At 39.0% G+C, this 23,671-nt stretch overlaps 1 protein-coding gene across 2 annotated transcripts; it reads left to right on the top strand.

Annotated features, from left to right (window-relative positions):
• The first annotated feature begins 999 nt into the window (after positions 1–999).
• On the top strand, positions 1,000–23,057 carry SNAP23 (synaptosome associated protein 23). Of its 2 annotated transcripts, none has more exons than XM_065635231.1 (8): positions 1,000–1,120; positions 10,335–10,440; positions 11,013–11,054; positions 11,854–11,902; positions 12,417–12,534; positions 15,930–16,082; positions 16,637–16,781; positions 19,231–23,057. In XM_065635231.1, the coding sequence occupies exons 2-8, from the start codon at positions 10,384–10,386 to the stop codon at positions 19,294–19,296; spliced, it is 630 nt and encodes a 209-aa protein (XP_065491303.1). In that variant the 5' UTR covers positions 1,000–1,120; positions 10,335–10,383; the 3' UTR covers positions 19,297–23,057. The 2 variants fall into 2 exon arrangements, with proteins under 2 accessions (XP_065491303.1, XP_065491304.1); XM_065635232.1 differs by lacking the exon at positions 1,000–1,120 and adding an exon at positions 1,356–1,583.
• Positions 23,058–23,671: the final 614 nt, after the last annotated feature.

The raw sequence follows: 23,671 nt of genomic DNA, 5'->3' as shown, positions 1-23,671 counted from the left end.
GGAAATGTAGTCCGGGGGGCCCCACACCTGCGGCCAGGGGGCACCTGGGGCAGGGGCGCACGGGCGAACTTCATGGAGAGGGCAGCGGCGCCTGCCTGGGAGTTGGAGGCGTTTACCCACCGCGAATGGTAATAGGCGTTATTATTATTATTTACAAGTATAGCGCTGTAAACACACATAGTGCCACACGCTACCGCTCTAACGAGGACACTGAAGACCGCAGGTACCTCAGCAGCGAGAAGCCGCCGATGCCGTGCTGGGCCAGCCCGGCCAGGGCAGCTGCATCTGGAAAGTTTCCCGAGCGATTCAAAGACAGAAGGACAAGTGTGTGTGCTCATGCCAGCGCTGTGCAGCCTTAACCCACCGAGATTTTCTAAGAAGACCAAGGAGGCTCCAAGCATCCCGAGAGAAAGCAGCGGAGCTCAGGCCCGGTTCTGAGATCACGGCAGTGTCACTGGCTGAGGGACCTCGCAGGGGCTCGAAGGTGAGGTGCTGCAGGCCTTGGTGCTGTGAGGGCTCCCAGCAGCGCTCCAGCTTTGCAGCCTTACAGCAGGTACGGAACCCAACGGCAGCCAGAACAAGGAAGAATTTACCCACACACCTCGGGAAAGGCCATACGGTCCAGCTACAAAACACGAGGTCGGTGGTTCCGAACCGCAGCCTTCCCTTCCTGCCCTCATTCTCTCCTCTGGTTACGGAGGAGGGGCTGACACGCTTCATCCTAATAGAGCGTAACTTACCCGGAGAGAAGCCCCGCTGACAGAAAGTGTTATTTCCATACTGCGCTACTTGCTCGCACACCCACAGTCACCGAGGCCTGATCGCGGGACGGTTGCGCATGCGCACAAACTCTCGCCTGGCGCCATGTTGGGTGTACACCGGCTGCACGCGGCTTGTGTGGCCGTGCGGAGGGCGTCTGCTTTTTCCCGCCATGCTGGGTGTGGCGCGCGGCACCGCCTCCGAGGGCCAGTGCTGGTTCCCGCTTCCGGGCGTGGGCGGTGACGCGCTCGCGGGTCGGCAGTCGGCGCCGGGCGGGACATGGGCTCTTGAAGAAGCGGCTCGGCTCGGCTCGGCTCGGCTCGGCTGGGCGGCGGGGTGTGAGGGAGCGGCGGCGGTGCCGGTAAGTGTACGGCGGCGCGGGCTTGCCGGCTCTCCTCGCCGGGGCGGGGCAGCTGGCAGTGGGATCCGGTCTGTGGCCGCCTCCCTGCCGCGTAGCGCCCCGCGCGGGGCGGTCCCGGCTCCGCTCCGCTGGGGCGGCGGGGGCGTCCGCGGGACGGGGCGGTCCCGGCCGCGCTGGCCTGGCGGGTTCCGCCCTGCTCGGCTGCCGAGCCCGCCAGTCAGCGCGGGGTAACGGGGCGGCCGGGACGCGGCCTGGTGCGGGTCCGGGGGCCCCTCCGAGCCGCCACCTGGGCCGCGCCCGGCCCGTCGTGTGCGGGGAGCGGCGTCGGTGCTGCTTCCAGGGATTTTTTTACTTGCTCGGTGAGAGCCCTTGAATTGCGCCGTTAGTAGGGCACAGGAGAAAACCCTCCTCTTGCTACACCTTCTTGAACTTGCCTTGTGTCTCGCTGCCTTTAGACTAACGGGTAAGATGCTGTTGTGGTATGTAGTAAGCAATAGACATCAAAAGTAACCTGTGGTTTTTGTATTTGTACATCTGAGGCCCCTTGGCTCCTCTGGGAAGCTAATAAAGTCAGCTTTATTTTTCACTTCTTTTTTTTTTTTTTCCCCTTTTTCACTTTCCTTTCTGCTTTGCCCAATGAAGATTATCAAATTATCACAAATGATTTGACAATCTAAGCAAATGAGCTAGAGAAACTCTGGAAATTTTTTTTTTACACAACTTCTCTAGCCATTTACCTTCCTCTTTTTCACTCTCTTAAAAAGGGCGGTGGATGGCTGGTGTTCAGAACTAAGCAGCTGGTTGTTGCTTTACTTCTTCATAAACAAACCTGATTCTGTGCTGCAGAGAGAATAGCTATATAGGAAGGTGTTTAGGGACAAATGAAAAGCTTCCTATAATGTCAATTGCTTGATCCATTGACTTGAGCTATTAACTGCTTACTGACAGTCTAGTAAGCAATCTATATGCCTGACCTCCCCTGCTCTGCAGTTTTTGCAGTAGCTTATTATGTAGCATAGTTTGTGTCATTAGAAGAAATGGAATCTGTCACTGTCTGTATGTGGATCTAGGATTGATTGTTCATTTGTGTTGGCCAGTAACTAGTACAGAGGAGGTATCATGCAGCTTTTCCAGGGACAAAAATGGGTTGTTGAGACAAATGTAGAACTGAACAGGCTGCACAGAGGAGGTGGCATTACTAGTGTCTATTCTTCGCACTATCGCCTCTGTGCAGTGTGTTCAGGAAGCTGATAAGAGAAAGCAGGAAGCATGCAGAGTAGTGTCTTGTTCTTGGGTCCTGGCCTCTGCCCCCAGGGCCACAGATGCTTTGTTCATTTACCTTGCAGGCATAATCACATGGAGGAGTGCACTCTGGTGCTGATACCTTGCAACACCCTGCATTAGCTGGGCTGAATTTCAGCTGACTAACAAGTAGGGTAACTGTGTTAAGGAAGGATTTAAAAAAAAACCAAAAACCTTCTACGTTAGTGATATGAAGAAAAAAAAACAACCCTTAATAAAAAGCCATCTAATTTGTAACTGTCTATCTTTTAATCTTTCAATAATGCAACAAAATTTCATAATTAATGTTCACATTTTTCTAAGAATACTGTTTAATTAATTTTTCCATCTTTTGGGGAAGGCAACAGCTTGCTTTACAAGAGATAGGACCTGAGAGATCATCTGTGATCACCTGAGGCTGTACCAATTTTCTGATGGCTAGAAAAATAGCTCATGAGATACTGTCTTTCAGTCAGTTGCTGCAACAACAGGGTTGTGTCATCTCCTAGTTCCTACCTTTGTGGTAAGATTACCCAAAAGGACACATAGGCTGCATTTCTCAATCATAGATGTATTGGTTAGTAGCTAGTATTTAAAATTTCTTCAATGGTATAAATATATGAAACATTCAAGGAAAAAACTAGTGGATTGGGAATTACAGGATTTCAAGGTTTAGTGCTTCGGTATTCTTACTAGTGGATTGTGTTAAAAGGATAAGTACAAGTATTACTTTCTGATTTATCTGAAATGAAGAGGTAGTCAAATATAGTTATTTACAAATAAAACCAGTAGGATTCTTTTGTATCATGACCTCACAAAAATAAGTAACTTGGGCATAAATGTATTAAAGTTTTCACCTTAACTTTGCTACATTTAGTTTGTGACTGCTGAAAACTTTCACTAGATTTTGAAGAGGAAAACAACATGAGGACATAAGCATGGAGTCTTGCTCAAACACTTTGTAGGAGTTATGTGGGTTTCATTCATAGCTTGGAAATAGCTCTTTTGAGAGAAAAAAATATTCTAGAAGGCAAACTTAATAAATCTTATGGTTTTGGCATTAAAGGCATAATCTTACACTGATTTTTTTCAGCTCTCACAGCTGTTGTCATCTATGGCCAAAAGTATTATGCTGGTTTCTTCTCTCACTTCTTGCTCACAAGAAAATTGTGGATCTCTTACTTATTCTCTCCATTTATGGAACAAGGCATGAAGGCACAGCCTGCTTTGTGTTATTGATGTTATCAAAATACCTTTAACAGGAGAGAGAAAAAAAAAAAAGTTTGTGCCTAACTTCTAGTTTAGAGTTGCCAGTGAAGGAGACAGAAAAGTTTGTGATATTGATTAGAAGCATAACTTGATAGAGAAGGGGCTAGGTTTGAATAGAGAACCTCCAGATGGTAAGGAATTAATTTATGATATTTAGAAAATGTGATGGATGTGTGACAGATTTCTGAAAGGCATTCAGTCTGTCAGAGAAACAAAACTGCTGCATGCCAGCCAGAGATACAGGACAAAAATCTCACGATCACTCCAGTTGGGTTTGTGAAAGTGCAAGCAATCAGAACAATTTATTGGTCTGGTGCAAGTAGACCTGTCTGGTTTAAGAAAACTTGTCACTTTTGACAGCCTCTCCCTGCCTAGAGTTCTTTCCAGATGTTGACTGTGTAGTTGCAGTTGAGCAAGCACTTTATTAGGCCTTGTGGTGCCCTGCAGTTAGTTTAAGTTTGCAAAGATTGGTAAGACAAAAAGTTCTTATGGGTTTTGAGTAGTTTGGATAGCACAGCCTGAATATGCTATGACTCATAAAACAAGGAAGTAAATTATCTTTTTTTTCTAGAGCTTATAAGCCTTAGAATTGCTTCTCAGATAGTTCTGAAGAATGACATTGAACAGCATGTAAATTGTCTGCTATAGCTTCCATTACCCGCGAAGTGTTTTATAAACTTTAGAAGATTATTGGGATTGAAAAACTCTTGAAAAGACTATGTAACCTCACTGTTGTAGTGGCTTTTGAAATTTGTTTACATTGGAAACTGAATGTTGGCATAAATAGCTGGCATCCAGTTTACAAGCAATTCTGAATGAAAAAGAAAAGACTTATAAGAAAAACCCTTTGGTGCAGAGGAGTATCTTAGACCAATGACAGAGATGCCAAAGAAAGACTTCTCGTTAATTTTTTGCTGTGTGTTCTGGGGAGATGGGTGGCAAAGATGACTTGTTGCTGGCTGCATAAAACAGTAGTTTGATCCAGAGGCTCTGTCAATTCAAATGCTTTATTTTTTTCCCTGAGATTTTTAATGTGCCTGTTGTCAGGGAATCCCCACCAGAAGGCTCCTGTTGGATAAAATGATGCAGTCTTAGCTTTCAGATCACAAGCAGATAATTTAAGCTTGGACATTTATACATGCAGACAGCAAGTCACTGTGGGTGTTACTAACTGAATTTGCTTCTATTACACTCAGTTTTATGGAAGTTATGGCTTGGCAGGTGTTACCTCTCAATTCAGTAGCTGGGGTTGGGGCAGAACTTGGATTAAATACTTGTGACTGATCCACCTGAAATGTGGTGATGTGAGCAGCACTTTCCCCAGATGAAAATTTGCACAGTACTCTCACAGGATCACCCTACTGCTTATATGGGCACAGCCATAGCTCACATCAGTCTGTGTCACCTTCCAGTTTTTCCAAGTTAGACAAAGAAGCTACTAAAATGCTTCAGCTGCTGTGTGGATGTGTTAATTAACTAAATTAAGAACTCTAAATCAATGATGCTTTGAATGGGTCTGGCACCATGCTAAAATCAGCCCCAAAGTGCCTGTTGTCCCTCATTCTTTTGCAGGAAATGCCTTGGGGTTTTAAACAGTTCTGTAAAGTCACCTTTGTGGTGTCTTTTTCTCAGCCTTCTCAAACCTGACAACTTCACATAGGAGAGTGAATTCACAATTTTTCAGGGTTTTTGGAGACATGACTAAATGCATAGTAAAAAAAAAAAAAATAAATCTGTGCAGGCATAAATTTATTTCCCTTACCTCATTGTTCCTCTTGTCCAAGGGATAGAAGTAACTTAAGTCTAATCCACCCCCAACTGGCTTGAACCATAATATCCTAATTTTAATATGCATTCTAGTACTGAGCTCATAGGATGGCTTAGCACAATATGAGTAGTCTTGTGAAGAGAACATCTTCTCTAAATTTTGTAGTCAGAATTGAAATTTCAAAGAACTGTTTCTGCCCCCACAATCTCAAAAATAAAACATGGCAGAAAAGACAGATTCTTATGAATTGCAGGCCCTGCATTTATTTCTGTACTGGTCTTGTTTCTCAATGAATCTTCCTTTGTGTAAGACAGTGATAGTTAAGATGATGAATGCATTGTCTTCTAAGCTTCCTAGTAGAATAGTTTCATGAGGCCCATTACTTCAAGAAAATGTGTTTTTATAGCAAGCTTAGTTTTGTGTAGTCTGTAGGTGCCAGGTTTTCCTATGTGAGGGGTAGAGGGGGAGTTGCACTGAAATGTGTGTTATCTTTGCAGTCTGGTAACTGAATAAATACTGCAGAGTACTTTTTGATAACAAAAAGTAAACACAGCTGATGTTACATCCTTTTTTTAAAGGAGTTCTACTTTGTATTTAGGCACATTAGTTTCTTGTTTAAAACTTACTATTCTAGCGAGAAAATAAACTAAAATAGCAGAATGTTGTTGTAATATAACTATAAAGTCCCTTTGTAAGCTGTTGTCTTTTTTTTTCTGGTTGCTTCGTGGCTAGTGTTTTTAAAATGGTAGGAGAGGGAAAACAAAGCAAATAGGCATTGAGCATTGCTAAGGCAAGCATTTATTTTAATATCAAATATTACATTATAATAGAAATGCATGCCAGGAAAACTTTAGCTGTACCAAGTGTTTTCTCCCTTAATATTTTGTCTTTATTTAGAAATATTGATGTCTTGGATATAAAATAATTTTGTTGTTTATCATTAATTTAAGAGCTGGGTATCTTAATGGGCGCTTTATGATTCCTAGGCGGAAAGATGGGGGAATGAATATCCTTTATATACGTATACTGTGTTCTGTTGGAATAGCCGAGCTATTATTTCAATACAAATGGCCTCATCTTGGGTGTTCTAATTTCTTCTTTAGAGATATCTTGCAATAAAGCACCTGCTGTGTTCCAGCTATTCCAATTAGACACGCAACTATCACGTGTGTATCTCCATCTTCGGAAATTTTTTTGAAATGTTTGGTTTCTTCTCAATTGCTCCTGTGTGCTTTTTTTGATGTTATAAACTGCAGTGTGGAGAGAGATCTTTTTGTTACTGCCCAGGGAATGTCTCTATTCCATCTGATGGCACTGGCTTCCTCTGCAGAGCTACTGTGCAGGTTGTGTGTGTTTCTAAAAGCAATGTTGGCCAGCTCAGTCGAACAAACTGACAGAAGTAAAACTGTGGCTTTTTGGAGTATAATGCACCAAGTTTGGATATTTAGCTTTAAACAGACATTATAATCAAACCTTCTTAAGCCTGTCTTAAGAAGGGAATGCTGTCTTGTTTTACATGGCTCTAATGGCAATGCCTGAAAAGTGAAGGTAGGTAAGCTTGCTGGGAAGTCTAGCGAAAGAAAGATTCTGTCACTGTTTTCAGAGACATAAAACCTCAATAAATGATCAGAAAAGACCAGCAAGTAGCTGTACCCTATTACCTGTGATAAAAGATTGTCAGAACATTTGTCTCTTAACAAAGTGTTCTGGGTGGTTTTATCTAGCTTCCTCTCACATGGGTCAGTTAGCCTAGCCTTTGTAAACTGAGCATATGAGCTATCACTTTACAATATGTTTTCATCTCACAAGAGGCGGGTGTCCAAATATGAGCATCAGAAGATAAGCACGTACATATCTCAGCTTTCAGGAATCCCAGAAGTAACTATTTTGCTCTGTATTATGGGTGTCTGCTGTGCAGAAGGGTTTTTTCCTTCATGACTTGCAGCTGAATTTCTTCAGTGTTTTGTTAAGTTACAAACAGCTTCAAGACCCAATACCATCAATTTAGGGGAAGTGGGAGGGATGCTGTGGGTTTCCATAGAAGTCCTTGCTGCCTGGCAGTGGAGTTGTTCGGGAAGCTGTGAGCAAGCGAGGGGAGCATGAAGCTTGTCTGTCAGCTGGTAGAACTGGTAGATTCAGGGGCAAGGGCTTCTGTTTTCAAGCCATTGTCTGGTGTCAGATGCAACTTCAGACACTTTCGGGTTTAATGTGTTACTATAACTTATTTGTGTCAAATAACAGATTGCTAGTTCCTTAGTGGGCTAGCATAAATAGAAGAAAGTTGAGGGGGAATAGTTTGGTAGCTAATAGTACGTGAAGTAGCTCTCCATATACTTGCTATGTCTCTTCATGTAATTACTATCAGATTTCAACATGGCATTAGCTTTCATACAACTCTGTTAATATTGTGGTTGTCAAACCCAGGGTGACTTTAGTATAGTGTACATGAACTTCAATCCTGAAGTTAATTCATGACTGTCAACTTCCAGTAAAATGTTACATTCTGAACTGTACCACTAAAAATTACTAGCTTGGGAGTTGGAAGTGTTGTCTGTTGTCTCCTTCCTTGTCCTTTTTCAGTCTCATTGCTGGTTCGTTTTTCAATGGCTTCTCCTTCTGGCAGTATTGGATAAAACACAAAACTTGGTATTTGGCCTGATAAAATATACAGTCTTTCTTCAGATTTTGGGTGCTTTCTTTTTACATGAAGGTAGTAATATAAGGTATTTATCAAAGATAAGAGTCTTATTACCCGTTAAAGCCTTATTTTATAAACATTCTTCTTATGTGTGTTTGAGAATATTATTGTCATGCCCTTGCCTCAAAAGCAAAGGAACTATTATTGTATTGTTGGCTGCAGTATTGCTCTTGGGTAACTCAAATCCAGCTTCTGAGCTCGGATTCCAACTGGGCAGCAGTTGTGTTTATGTGAACTCCTGGGCAGCCTGAACCCACAAGTGCAGAGGGAAGCAGGACCCCAGGGGCTGCTGAAAAAGAAATCTCCAGGTTGCTCTGGGAATACAGCTGCATTTCTGGCCCTGTTCTGCAATTACAATGGGATTCTTGGGTAGCTGCTACATTCACAGGGTGGGGATATGATATCCCTTTTGCTATCCAAGATAGACATGTATTTTACAGCTCCAGGCTCCAGAAGTACCTGACCGTGTTGTACCCAAAGCAGTGAAAGGCTGGCCAAGCCTGCAACAATTACAGTAACCCAGATATTGCTTGTTCAGTGCAACTATGTAATTGAAATTGCATCATGTTTCTGAACTTTAAGTAAGTGTGAGATCTTCACCCAAAGAACCAGCTTAACATAATTTTCCTGTGCCTAATCTAAATCAATGGAAATAGGTAATTTCTTCCATGTCCTTGCTTTACTGGTCCTTAGCTGTGCAAACCAGCTTGAAGGGCATTTCCAAATTCAAATTTGGGACTGAGCTGCCCTAAATAAACCTCATGAAAGGAGCTTTAGCCTGTGAATTAAAAGATAAGTTACTGATTATATAGTCAAATTGGACTACTGCAAACAGAGCTATTAGAGGCCTTGTGTGAGAATGTCTCATTTTTAAAAAGATGGCAAAAACTAACTTGGGTTGACAGCTTAGAAAAACCTCCTAGAGCCAGTCTTAGGCTGAAGAGGTAGGTTACGTGCTAAAGACCAGACCTGCTAAAGTATGAATCCTGAAGTACTTCAGCTGTAAGGGATAAGGTGTTCTGATTTCAGCTCACTCTGAGGTATGCACGCTTCCTGCAAAGAGCTGTGAACAGCATCCATTCTCCTGCAGACAACTGGGTGAATCTGTGGGAATTTGCCCTTCTAGGAGCAGTTAATAATGCTGTGTCTTCTAAAAATATTGATTTGTAGGGGAAAAGTGGAACGTAGTTCTCTTAGTTGAGCAGGATGTTTGGAGTGATCTCAATAGATACCATGAACTTAATTGGAAGCTACTTATATGCAAGAGCAAGTATTAATACTCTAAAGTTAAGGGGAAAATTAATTTTTAAAATAATCTTGTTATACAGCTGATGTGCTATCTCACTAAATTCCTGTATAGCCTGGGAGCTCTGTTTTCCTATCGTTATGAGTGCTGGCTTTATTAGGTTTCTTCTGACAAAAATGCAGATTCTTGGCTCTGAAAAACCTGGCTCTGATAAGAATACAGCTATTGATGAGTTTACTTTTTCCTCTTGTCCCTTCAGGCAAAAATATCTCCTGCTTATAGAAAAAGTTAAAACACGGTGTGTTGGGACTTCAGCTATGAAAATCTTCAACCTATCTTTATTATGAGAATGGTGGATTTGAAAACCTTTGCTAGAGTTGCAGACATACAGTTTAATACTTTTCCAGATCCTCTTGTGTTTGGGGGATTCACCATGCCATCAGAACAACTTTTTCTAGAGTGTTACTGGAATCATTTTAGGTGGTGCTTGGACTGTGAAAGTGTTTCCTCTTCTTTTGTCTGTCTGAAATACCTCAAAGGGAGGGGGAAGAACACTTAAAGCTTATGCTAGTAACTTAAATGCCTTAATTTATTTCTGGATTATTGGGTAAACAAATGTGCTTTTCCAACATGGAGAAGCTTTTTATTTTAAGACATCATTTCCTGATTTTTACCTTAAACTAAGAATAGATAAAATTTTCCAAAAATGCTTAGGAAACAAAGTCTTGGAAAGGAAACTATTTCCCATACTGATTGTTCTTGCATTTCTCTTAGCTACTCAGTTGGGTGGTATCAGCTGAATAATTCTTTTAGTGCCTTCTAGTCCTAACTAGGTGTTGTACTGTGCAGAATGAAGCGTGTAGGCTTTCTGTCTTTGAACTGTTTTCTAGTTTCAGCTCAAAATGCTGATAAAAGGATAATTCTGACACTTAACTGGTATCTCTTATTACAGGGAGAAGATTCTCTTTAACGTGACTACTTACAAGTATTAGTTCCTCATCATGGCTGAACTATCACCTGAAGAAATTCAGCTGAGGGCCAACCAGGTCACTGATGAGGTAAGTATTATAGGGAGCTGTCTGGGATTACAGTATTTATCTGCCCAGATTGCCTTTATTTTAAAAGATAATGTAATCTAGGGTAGTGATTCTGCAAGGTTATAGCTGAATGTTTCAGACTCTCGCTTTACTTGGTAAATAGTAGAGCAAAGACTACTCCTAAAAGTAACAATGAATTTAAACTTCTGAACTGTAAAGCCATCTACTTGACTGAGTGCTGACCAACCAGTCCTGATTACTGAGAGAGTGCAGGCCGGGTACCTTAGCTATTCTTAGTCATGTTGATATTTCATGACTTTTTTTCATTTAACTAAAGTTAATTTAAATATATTTTATAATGACTTTCCAATAGGGTAAAGCAAAGTACTAGAAAGTACTAAAAAGCAAAGATTTACTAGCAACTGAATAAGCTCTAGTATGCTGCCACCATGACTGTGTTGTAGCATGTATTACTTGTAGACAGTCTGAACCTTTGTGTACTAGTTGCTTTACTGCAATGAAATGGTAAAGAACACTTGTAGACACTGATATATGTTGTTAACACCCTCATTGTTTCAAAATTCTCTTTCTAGTCTTTGGAAAGCACAAGGAGGATTCTTGGCTTGGCCATTGAGGTAAGGAAAATCTTTTGAATTCACTGGGCTTTTATTGTTTTAAGTATAAGAAGCAGCATGTTAACTATCACCAAGTGATCTTAGTCACTTTTTGTCTCAAACTTTTTTGAGACACACACTTCATTATTAGAGGTTGCTGCTTTAATTCAGTAGTGGTATTAGAATGACTTAAACCTAATGTTTTTCATATTATGTAAAATCAGATCACAGAAGGATCAATATCCTTTTTACCTGTTTTCATCTTTAGCAAGATGTCCTAAACTCTAAATGCTACAGACCAGTTATAGAAAGTCTTCTATTATGGTCAGTTATGGCTTTTGCTTGGTGTTTGCTTCCTGATCTCTTCTGCTGAACTCTCAAGATTGTTTTTGCAGGCTTTGTTTTCATTTTTTTATTCTGGCTTCCAGGATGAAGGGCCTTTCCAGCTGTATTGAAGGGTGTAGGGATAAAGAAGGAACTAAATGCCACTTTCCAAAACAAGGCACAGCTAGGTTTACTTTTTTAGCTTGATATTGTCATAGTTCAATCCGAGTATTACAATCAATTTTATAATCTTGTAATGTAAAAAGAAAGCTCACCAAAAAACCCCACTGATTGAGCTAGTGTAACAGGTAAGATTATTATCAGCCTAACATAGGATCTAATTTGTAATTTAACATGGTTTTATTAAGGAAGATACTCCTAGCACAGTGGTTTATTATCCACTTGGCTGACTTATCAAATTTACTGCAGAGACTTTCTAATTTCGCACTGCTCTATTGAAATCTGGTTTTATATCTGCAAATAAATTTTTCTGCAGTCTCAGGATGTCGGCATCAAAACTATCACCATGCTGGACGAACAGGGAGGTGAGTTCTTTTGTCTTCTCTAACACTAAAAATCAATTTTATGACTGTGAGAAAAAGGATTATCATTCAGGAGATGTTGCTGAAACTGAAGGCTTATTAAGGTCTACTTATGTGAAAATAAGAAATGTGAAAATAGCTAATGGGCTATTCCTGTATGTTTGTAGTATTTAAAAGAGGTTTTAAAGTTAAAAGGCCATGTTAGTTATAATGTAATACAGGCTCTGCTACAGAAGCCGTTCCTTTCCACCATAGCATGAATGCAACTGCATTTATTCTAAAAGTGGCAACAGAAGTGCTGCTCTGAAGATAGGAAACATATTTTACTATAGTAAACATATCACTTAATACCTTTCTTAAAAATTTTTTTAAAAAATCCCAGAAAGCAGGAAAGAAGAAAAGCATTGGTCTTGGTATAAAGATAGAACTAAAACTTGTAAGTTCCTGCTTGAAAGAAATGTTCCAAGCCCACCTTTCCTCAGTCTGTGTTTATTCAGCTTACTTGTTTCTCTTCTAGAACAACTAAATCGTATAGAAGAAGGCATGGACCAGATAAATAAGGATATGAGAGAAGCTGAGAAAACACTGACAGAGCTCAACAAATGTTGTGGGCTCTGTGTGTGTCCTTGTAACAGGTCAGTTAAATTGGTACTTGGGTCTAAAGTTCTAGAATATTATCAATAGCTACTGTATTGGGAGAATGTCTGTAATAAAAGAGCTAATTAGAAAATGCTGAATCTCTAGGATAACTAACCAGTTTGGTTTGTAGAGGTGCACCCTTTTAAAATTGTATGAGAGCAGCTTACTTGCATCTAACCATATATTGTGCCCCTTTCACTGTAAACAGAGCTGTTATGTAACATCCTGCACAGTTGTGCCCTCATCTCTTTAAGGATTATATTTAGTAGAATACTATCAATGTCCATATAGATAAGATCAAATATCTAACTGCCTGTCTGTTAGAAATTTAACTCAATTTTTTTTTTCCCCACAAAAGTTAAGAAAACTTCTGTTTTGGAGAAGGGAAGTAATATTGATTTTCTAGGCATTTAAAAAATGTTTGTGCTTTAGGGAGGAAGAGAGTAGGAGAACAGACATCTTTCACCAGTGACTACATAAACTCTTGCAGACCTGCTTAACGGTACCTTTACAACATCAGTGTTATGGCTACCATATCCAAGTCAGTTAAGAGTAATCTAATCTTTTGTATGGCACTTGATTTGTACTTCCAAACACCTAAACAGACTAAACAATGATCAGAAATCAGTATTATAAGGAAAACAATATTTATTTCTTGAAGGTGTGCTAGCTTAATCTTTAAGCAGCAAAGTATCAAATTGATTTCTGTTAACTGGATGTGATTTTTTCCAACTGAAGGAGAAATAAGTTCTTTCAAGAGTTTGACCACTGAGGTGATTGGTGTGTGTTTGTTAATTTTTAGCTCTTAACCATGAGCAAAAATGCCTTATTCAACTGAGAGGTAGCAGAAATTTAGGTAAAAATTCCTTGGAGTTGCTTAGTCTGCTTTTCCAACAGAATAATACTTTCAGAATCATTTAGGATAGATATGAGAGTAGCTTCCAAGGCTGAAAGTCTTAGAGCTTTAGTATCTTGAAAAGGCAGATAGTTCTGTCCTGACATAAGATAGGTGTGCTTACTGCTTTATATTGGTTTTATCAAACTGATGGGCTTTGAGGATTTTGACACAGTCAGTCTTTATTTTCTGTAGTTGACAGTCTTATTTCACCAAGCTAAGCAGCTTATTGACACTAACCAAGCTCAGAATTTGTGAGCTCTTGTGGCATTCCAAATACACAGATAACAATAAAAGAAATTATGAGTTCTGTATGAAAATGGGCAGTAATGTGCAGAAAAATCTACTAGATAAGTAGAGGGCAATGAAGAAGAAACTGTGAATGTCTTTCATATATCTACTGATATATAATTTTTTCTGTCAGTTATTTGTCAACCAGTTCTCTCCAAGGCTTGCTTTTTTTTTTCATAAAGCATAAAGCTAAATCAGAATGCTTGCTGAAATAAATATTAATTTTCAGCTTCTAGGCTTAGATGATTTATAAAAACTTTGTGAAAACACAAAATACTGGCAGTACTCTAATATAATCTATGTACTAATAACAATTACCTGTTTGCTGGTCTTTACTATTCTTTCTTCTCCATTCTCTCCTAACACTGATGCTTGCTTTCTAAAAATGAAGACTAGGATAAGAAGCTGTATTCGCTTAACTGGTGAAAGCGGATTTTAGGACAAGGTCAGTCGTCTTAGTGCAGATGTACATTCAACCAGCTGTCTGAAGTGATGCTTCTGTTGGATTTGTGCTTGCATGTGCATGATGTCTGCATGCAGGTCTCCTTGTGACTGTGATGTGTTGCAATACTGATGTAAATAGAAAATGTCAATTACTACAGAGTGTATTAACTGTGGAAATGTTGAACAACTACTGAGCCCTTGCTGGTTTGACAGGTTGTATAAGTTGCCTTACTCTTACAGAAATGAAACATGAGAAAAGGGAATGTATAGCAATTTGAAAAACAGCTCTTAAAGATCCGGTGGTAAAAGCTTTGTTCTTAACTGTGCTTAGTTTGAGGAATAATTATGTTTCCAGTTGACTGTTTCAGATGTGCAAGTAGTTTTCAGGCCACTTGGTTGTTTTGCTTTTCTTTCAATCAATCCCTCACAGTTACCTTTGACACCTAAGACTTTGCTAATCCAGAAGCCGAGCATACAAATCTCTCCTGCTGTTGCAGGTTTAGTATGAGATTAAAATATAACGCTCAAATCTAGTTGCAGGAAACCTAAAGACATCTTTAAGCCTGTGTGTGCACAAGGAGTTAGAATTGACTAGTTCAGGTTTCTTTAGAGTTCTGCTGGGTTAAATAGTTCCATTATGAATGAGAAATTATTCCTTTTCTTGATGTATTCATACTAGATTACTTTTCGTAGGATCTGACCTAGGAAATAGAATTTCCCGTTTCGATCACATAAATGCCAGAAGAATGAGGGGAATATTTCTTCATTACAGCTAATTTCACACCTCTTCTGGGCTACCGAAAGGCACTATAGATAGAAGAATTGGTTACCTGTAATTGTAAAGTTAAATGTACTGAAAGACGCTACACGTTTCCCTTCACAGACTTAATGAAGCAGAAAAGTGGCCGTGGAGTCTGGATTATCTAGTTTAAATTTCAAAATGCCAGCATACAAGATGAACATGAGAATATTCTTCTCAAGGTGTTCTTTAGGGTTCATGAGAACTGACTCCAATTTAGACCAGTTATTTTTCTGTTTTTTTCATACTCCTGCTTTAGTAGGTATGTGATTCTTGAGATTGCTTCATGTCAGTGTGCTTTCTTGATTTTTTTTTTTTTTTTTTCCCCCCCTCCTGAATTTTGTGGTAAAAGTGTAATGGTAAGCTGTTTTCTTGCTCTAATGGAGTTAGTAAAGTTGAATTGCAGAATGAAGGAGCTATTTGAACATGATTACTGTTATTTCATAATCAAAATTAAGCTGAGAAATATTATCTTTAAAAATAAAGACTTGGCAACAGAAAATGTTTGACAAAAAAACAGATTAATGGTTTTCTTGTGTAGTGTAGCTACTTGTATGTAATGGAGTTTTTTACCTCATCCTGATTTCTTCTCTGAAATGTAACTAAACCTGACTAGGCCAACTCCTGTTGTAAATGCAACTTTATCTTATGACAGGGTAAGCTTTCCTGTTACTGTCGTAAGCTTCCCCTGTTCTGGTAAAATATATTACTCTAAGGAAATTACTGTGCTTGTGTGAAAACTTAAGACCAAATTAATCAACTGTCCCTAGAGTAATTCAGTTGTGTTTGTACTATCCCAATATAAGAAATTGTATTGTGTAGACAAGGCTTCATCTATACAAAATCTGTTCTCTTTCAGGCACAAGACAAATGTTTCTGAAAATCCTAGATTAATACAAAACTTCAGTCAGTAAGTCATATTTCTGATGTAGCAGTTCAAATTCCTTATTTTTATGGAGCAGGACGAAGAATTTTGAGGCTAGCAGGGCGTACAGAGCCACCTGGGGAGATGGAACAGAGAACTCAGCAGATCATGTGATATCCATGCAACCAAGAAGTATAAGTCATCAGCAGCCTCAGACTTCTGGAGGACCAAGTGGTGGATATATTACAAGGTTTGCTGCTTCCTGTTTCTCTATCTCAAATGCAGAAATCCTAAGTTACCAGTTTTCAGCTTCTTTCAGGTCATTTTTAGGTGAAGTTGCTGAATTGCATTTTACTACTGCTGGGAGAGGAGATGGCAGACACCTATGCTCTCAGTATTGTAGTGTTCATCTTACACTTTCTTTTCATAGCAGTGGTATTATTTGTCTGTTTCTGGATGTGAGGAATATAGAGTTTAGTGCTTAGTTATTGAGGGGACTGTTAAAAATATCAATGACTTATTGTCAGAAAGTGTACATTTGAGACAAACACGTCTCAAAATTTCTATGTTAGCTGTTATTTTAAAGTCGAAGGCTATTTTTGTAATAGCAGCTAGCTTAGCACCCTTTTTGGTGGGCTGCTTGCTTGGAATACATGGGATTTTAAAAGAGAAAAAAACTTACCTTGGCTTGAATGTGTTGCCTGTCGGATGACTGTGCAACAAACAATTTCTATTAAAGTAAATTTAGGGTAGGGAAAAGCAAGTTCTTGACGCTTGGAAACGTTGTCTTAATTATTTGAACAGGATAACAAACGATGCCAGGGAAGATGAAATGGATGAAAATCTTGCTCAAGTGGGAAACATTCTTGGGAATTTGAAGAACATGGCTTTGGACATGGGCAATGAGATTGATGCCCAGAATAAACAAATAGACCGGATAAATGTAAAGGTAAGTGTCAAAGGTGTTCTCTGCCTTCAGCTTAGAGGTTGTTACTGAGGAGTTATAAGGAATGGGTTCACTGTCATGTCTACCTGTATTTACAGTAAATATGCATTAAGATTATACTATCTTCCGGGTTGCAGTGATTTGAACAAGAGTTATATCTTGGTGTTAGGGTATGTAGCTGAAAATTCAAGTGCTTCAGAGTATAAGGAAACCTAAACATACAGGGCAGGTCACTGCTTACTCTGAAAACAGCTAAACTTGATTGGATCGAAAGGGCAAACTTTTACTGGAGATGTAATTGGGGGATTGTTGCTCACAGGGAATCTTGTATGTGGTAGGGAATAGGTATTTTTAACAATAGCAAGATTCTGCTAGAATTCCTAAAAAGTCACTGTAATCATTGAATGTAAAATAAAACACAGGTAATGCATTGTCCTACTTGCAGACAAGTTAACATTGGGGCGGGGGAAACTTTGAAATAATAGGTTTTGTAGGCGGACGGGGGCGTGGGTCTGCCCTCATCTGCACATGCAGTCATAGCCAGTAACTTTTTAAAAAATTATTTTATTGCTTTAAAGATTAAATTCTCCCAAAACAGATTAATCATATATAAATATGTTGGGTGGGTTTCTTTCAGAGGACACCTTATTTGGAAGTCAATAGTATTTTGGAAATCCCCATATTCTGAAATGAATAGAAGTTCTTTTACAGGCATTCTGACTAAGAAAGGAAATTAAATCTTTAATGAATAGTGTATGTTAAAGATTTAAAAAAGCAGAGGTGAAGAGCAATTGCTGTAAAATTATGGAATTAAGACAAAACAAAAAGTGAAATGCCCAGTAGAGTTAAAAGCAAGAGGAATGGAATTTTCTCGAATATACAGAGCTAGTCTGTAAGTGCTGGTTTTACCTATGTCAGCCTCTCAATTTTGTCTAGTAATTTAGGGGTTGTGGTATTAGTAAGGCAAATCGACATCATCTTAAGGAGGATGCTTTGTTTTTCACTGTTCCCTGAAACTGCAGATCTGAGGTGACTATCAAGTAAAAGAACTCAAACATTTTAAAGAACACTAGAAAATTTAATTTGATTTTTAAATGAGGCGTGAAATGGTTACAGCGTATGAAGTAGACTGAAATTTGCCTGGTAAAATTAACTGCAAGTGGGAATTACTGGTTTTAGCAGTAGTGTTCTGGTAGTTTCAAGCACCTATTTTGGCCTGATGACCTTCATTTTAGTGGTCTGAATAAATCTTGCTGATCAAGTCTTACTAACTATTAAAGTATGATGTAAACAGGTTAGAATTGCTTTACAAAACAGCAATAAAAATGAAAGTGCAGTTCCTGGCTTTGAGACTGGTAGCCTGTCTCAGGATATTTAAAGGGATCCTTTTCTGCTGTTAACTGTTTTTAAATGTAGTGAACAGTGTGGAAACCAAATCGAAATATTGAGGATAAATCTCCAAAGGACAGTATCACCTAAGGAAACAAAGAGCATTATTAAGCCTAGCTTCAGAATACAATTGCTGCTTTTATTTTTATTTTAAAAAAATGAAAATTCCAGCTCACCTGGGAAATATATAGACTTGACTGAGTGACATTGGGTAGCTTGCAGTGTTCTGCAGGACTCCTAGTCTGAGTAAACCCCTAATAAAAGCTTATGTTACTGGCTTTTTCTTAGGAGATTTAGTAGCTAGTTCAGTGTGTTTCCAAAGTGGTGTTAACAGGTTAGATTCTCACTTTTCTATAGTAGATTCCTGCCCCTTCTCAACCCTTGACCTGAAGGGTGGGAAAGAAATGAGGGAAGGGTTTGAACTGGCAGCATCCCCTTCCCAGCTCATTGTAGTATGATGGTGTGAAATGGTTAATACTTGGCACAGGTCAGAGCTTTGCATGGTGAGGGCACGGGCTGGTTTTGTGCTTCTAACCCTTCCTGCTCATTCCCCACTAGAGGCTGGATAGGAAAATATTCTGAAGCTCCTTATAATACTTTTCAGTAAAACTGTATTTTTTGACATTATGACGCTAGGACACTGGAGGGGGTGTGGATGAAAACCAGCCATTTGCACTAAGGAAAATAATTCTGACTTTATGCCCATAGGTCACTTACAACTTTGACTATTACTTCTAGTCCATAGCAACAAAGCTGCTCTGTAGAGGTGCTTAACGTGTCTAAACGCTTGGAGAGAGGGAATTTTTATCCTCTCGTTCTGTTAATATTCTTCCTGACATGCTGAAGCAAGTAGCGGTATGTTTTGAGGGTCAAGTAAAGACAAAAACACTCATGATTCTGCCAAAACTGACAGCATATGCTGGCTCAGGGGGTTGAAATTACTTCTAGCTTATAAAAGTTGCTCTCAATTATAATACCCTGCAATTCAGAAGTAGTGTCAGTTTGAATTTTTAAGTTGTTTTGCATGAAGTCTGCAAATGACCTACAAATCTCTCTCTTTCAGGCTGATACAAACAGAGAGCGCATTGAGCAAGCCAACATCAGAGCCAAGAAACTAATTGACAATTAAAGCCTGCTGTCATTGTTCAATGACACTGTCTCTCCAGCTGCAAGCCAACATATTCATGGATCTGTGAAACTTTTCCTATTCTGAAATAAGAGAGGCCAGGAAAAATGAAGCAGTACCCTTTCTATAGGGATTAATTTTCTTTGGTTTTAATTGCTTCATATAAATGTGGCCTTGACTCCAAGAAAACAGCCAATGTAACTTCTTCCTACTCATCTGCCTTCACTTTCTTTCCACTGCTCAGGGCTAAAAGTGTTATTTATGGCTTTGAGAATCTTCTGGCATGTTTTATTCCCCCTCCCAGTCTTTTTTTTCCTGCACCCAAAATACAGTCCTTTATTGAAGTTGAACAAGCAGGGTAATCTGAATTAACAGTTGTGGAAAGTTGGAGAGGGCACTTTGCACTGTTTGAAATACCTCATAAATTGAGTGTCTTCACTAAAATAGGGACTTGGTGAATATTGTCTGACTTGTGTCTCTAGCAGGTTAACCATATAGTTTTGCAATCCAAAGCACATGATTGGTTTGGGGTTGTTTGTGGATTACAGAATTGAAGAGGTTCACTACTTGTGGGTTGAGGGCTTTAAAACACTTCCTGAACTTTAATGTAAAGGTAACTGGAGGGGTATACAGGTTTCCATTTATTTACTGTAAGTTGACATCGGTTTGGAGGCCATGACTAGGAAATCATGCTGCATTGTTCTGATAATATTTGTTTTGTGTATATATACCTGACCTAAACCCCATACATGTGAGAAGAAAATAAAATCTCCCTAAAGTATTTATTTGATGGAAAATTTTATGCCCCTCATCTAAAAGTGAACTTTTAAGCATTTGATACATCTTAACTGGAAGAAACTAAGTAGAAAAACATGCAGCTTTCTCACATCCCATATCAGAGGCTATTTTGGCCAGTTTTCACTGAAGTTCAGTTTATTTCTTTTTCCAGTAATGACTGAGATCTGGTGCAGTTTGTTCTCAGCAGTGACTTTGCAGGAGCTTCTTAAACCTACCGAAGCAGAGAAGCTTATTATGAAACTTCTTTGTCACAAGTGTGGAGGAAGCAGTACCTATGACTGTATGCTAGTTCTAAATAGATTCCTGACTGGCTTATTGCAGATTTTGGGACTGGCAATTGGAAATATTACACGTCCAAGTTGCTTGCAACTAAAATGTTCCTGTTCTGTTGCAAAATAGGAGTTTCAGACCAGATGAAGTAAAGCTCTCTTCCTATGAAGAAAAATGTTTTGGTTTTACTGTAAACATAATCAGATTTATTCCCAGGATTTTCTTGAGGTTTTTTTCTGGCAAGTAAATTGTCCGTGACCTGTATGATTTTACTACCCAGCAATATATCATGCCTGTTTTAAAGGTGGAAACGATGTTTTGGACTAACTTGATACACAATGTTGGATTGCAGAAATCTTCAAATCAATCAAATATCCAATAATTAACTAATTATTGAATAATTAAAACTAGTAGCATTATGGGGTGGTTTGTTTTCTTGGAAGGACACTCCACAAGTATCCTGTAGCCAGCCATTTATAGTGAAACCCAGGGCTAGAAAGATGACACTAATCTGCTGAAATGTAAGACAGTGTTCAGTCTTCTGCTTTCTTTTTAGTAGAAATACAGTCAGCATTACTGGTACATTCTGAGTTCACTCCCAGGACAACTCTCCTTTTTCTTTCTTTAAATATCAAGGAGAAAAACAAAAAAACTGATCAAAGGATGGAGCCTGCTGCATGTGATGAATAGCCCAGTGGTAGACTGTCTTATGTGAAAAAGGTAAAGTCATTTTTAGGGGACTGGATGCTTCAGTAGTGTGTGGTGGCTTCTGTCTGGCTTCCAGTAATTGTTGGAAAGCCAATGAATTTTTACTAGCTCATTATTTATACTACTAGTAATGAAGATTATGTGCTTAAAAACACAAGTAGCAAAGAAGTACTTTTAAGAATATTGCATGGTAAATTTCTAACCACCCACTTGTATGGGAAAGCATAGGGGATTTGTATGCTTTCTTTTTTTTCCCTTAAAAACTTCAGGTCAACTGAAGGAATAATTGCTGCTGGTTGTGAAAGCAAAGCATGTGTTATTTAATTATGATTGTCTCCTGGAACAGAAGACTAAAGTGGTTACCTTATTCTGCTTACAACAGTGCAAACCTGCTCTGTAGCATCTGGACATTCCAAACACTGGGATGTTTTTCTCCCTTGTCATTACAAGTCCACATTCTTGACTTCCATGAGCTCTAACAACAAACTGGCGTGTTGGCTGAGAGAATGCTGTGATTTGTGTATCAGAATCATAACATTGCAATGATTACTACACAAGGAAATAATTTCTGAGACTCTAAGCTTGAGTATTAGCAGAATATCAGTACTATTTTCTGATGCAGCAAGAGCCAAATCCATGAGGGAGTTTTATGTTATGCCTTTGTGTTAGTGAACAACAGAGTCTGCTTCTTGGATTGTCTTACTGTTGTCTGAAATTTCCATGTCTATGGGATGGAATCAGCACTTGTACATCTTTGTATCTCTGAATGCTATTAAGAATGAAGGTTTACAGTTTCTGCTTTTGATTGTTAAACTATATATTGTGCACAAAAATACATACTTTTATAACTAAATGTGGTTTTAAACTGTTTTCTCTTAGAAATGTCTTTTAGTTTCCTGTCCTTGAAAAACTTGGCAGAACTAGTTGCTACTATTCAGGTAGGAAGTTTCTCTTCTATTTTTATTTCACAGAAATCTTGATGCTAACAAAGGAATAGGTGTGGTTGGAAAAAGAGGAACATTGCCATCTTTTTTTAACACTCGGCAGCGTAATCATCCCAGCATAATCAATATGGCCTGACCTCAAACTATGAAATGTGTCCATCTCTTCTTTGAAAGACAGCAGTTTGGCATAGGGCTATACTTCAGGATGATAAAAGAACTAATTAAAATAACTTAAACTTTCCAGTCAAGTATCGGTAACAGATGCTAAGCAAATAAATTCGTAGTCCAGTAGGTGGAATCTAGTGATTTAACCTACTGCCAATGCGATGTCACTTGCGAGGCACTTTAAATTGTGTTGTCTCTGATGCTAGAACCTCAGATTCCCAGAATGCTCGTAAAGAGGTAAATACAGACTTGCAGCAGCAATGCACTTTCTAAATGTTGGTTGAATAGATGGATGGAAAGTGTCTTACTGCAATGGAAAACTGGAGAATGAGTGATACAGGTCTGAAATTAATTACACGAATGGTTTATATTGTTAACTAGGGTAACATTTTCTACCTCAATTCCAAAACTAAAAAGCTGCAAGTGTAATTGTGCATGGAAATAAAATTGTTTTATAGTGTCACTTGTTGTAGAGTGGGGGTAGTGAGAAGGGAAAACGGAGAAACTTCCAATATAAAAACTACTACTAGATTACACATAGTGCTCAAATGTACAGAACAGTGTTCTAAGTGACTTAGCCACAGTTATTTATTGCTGTGAGCTAAAATGCGTGAGGGTATCAGCCAGCTTTTTTTTTTCTTGAAACAGAAATAGCCTTCCTCTGTTCTGGAACAAATTTGGTTAATCCAGGACTAACTTGACACCATTCAGTATTTTGCATGGTGTTTTCTCCCTTTTGCTTTACAAAATTTTTGACAGCTATCCTAACTCCAAGGTAGCAAAGAAGCCTAAGAACAAGTAATTGCTAAGTTGCTAAATGTACTAGTGATCATGTAAGAGAAATGTTGACTGATTTCCTCATATACTTCCAAAAGCAGTAAGTTGTTTTAATAGCAATGCTAACTGCATCATTGTTAAATGTTCTGATTTACCATCTCTTCTTACATGTATTTGTTGAATAGACAAAAGAATCCTGATAAACAAATGTTAAATGATAGAAGCAGCGTGTCTGAGCATATACTTCCAGTTTAAAAACAAAAACAAAACAAAAAACCACACACCAGCAGAGCATTGCCAAGTGCATACATATTGATGACAGATCACTCCATTGTAGTTGTCAGGGCTGGTGGGTGAGTGCAAAGCAGGGAATCTGCTGAGGGACTTTCTGTGGATGTCTCATGCATGGCAAATCTCTAGGAAAAAAAACCCAATACTTGAAGTGGGATTTAGGTATCAAGCGGAAGGAGCTAAAATTTAAAACAAGCCTGTGGTTTTAAGCTATTCACTGCTGGATTTGCATGTCAATCTGTGAAGTCTATTGGTATGAAGCTGAAAAGATTTCTGACTATATGGGGCCTTGCATTATGGTAACATACAGGTTCTGTTCTCTACATTTAATGATTACACCAGCAACTTTAAGGAGTTTGCCATCCAAATGCCTTTCTTGTCTCATGTAGGAAAGTGGAAGTGTAGAGCAGTAGTTAATGAAGACA

This window comes from Caloenas nicobarica, chromosome 5 (genome assembly GCF_036013445.1).
Source record: "Caloenas nicobarica isolate bCalNic1 chromosome 5, bCalNic1.hap1, whole genome shotgun sequence".
Lineage (NCBI taxonomy): Eukaryota > Metazoa > Chordata > Aves > Columbiformes > Columbidae > Caloenas > Caloenas nicobarica.
The sequence above is the reverse complement of the archived record's forward strand: the minus strand, read 5'-3'. Positions and strand labels throughout refer to the sequence as shown.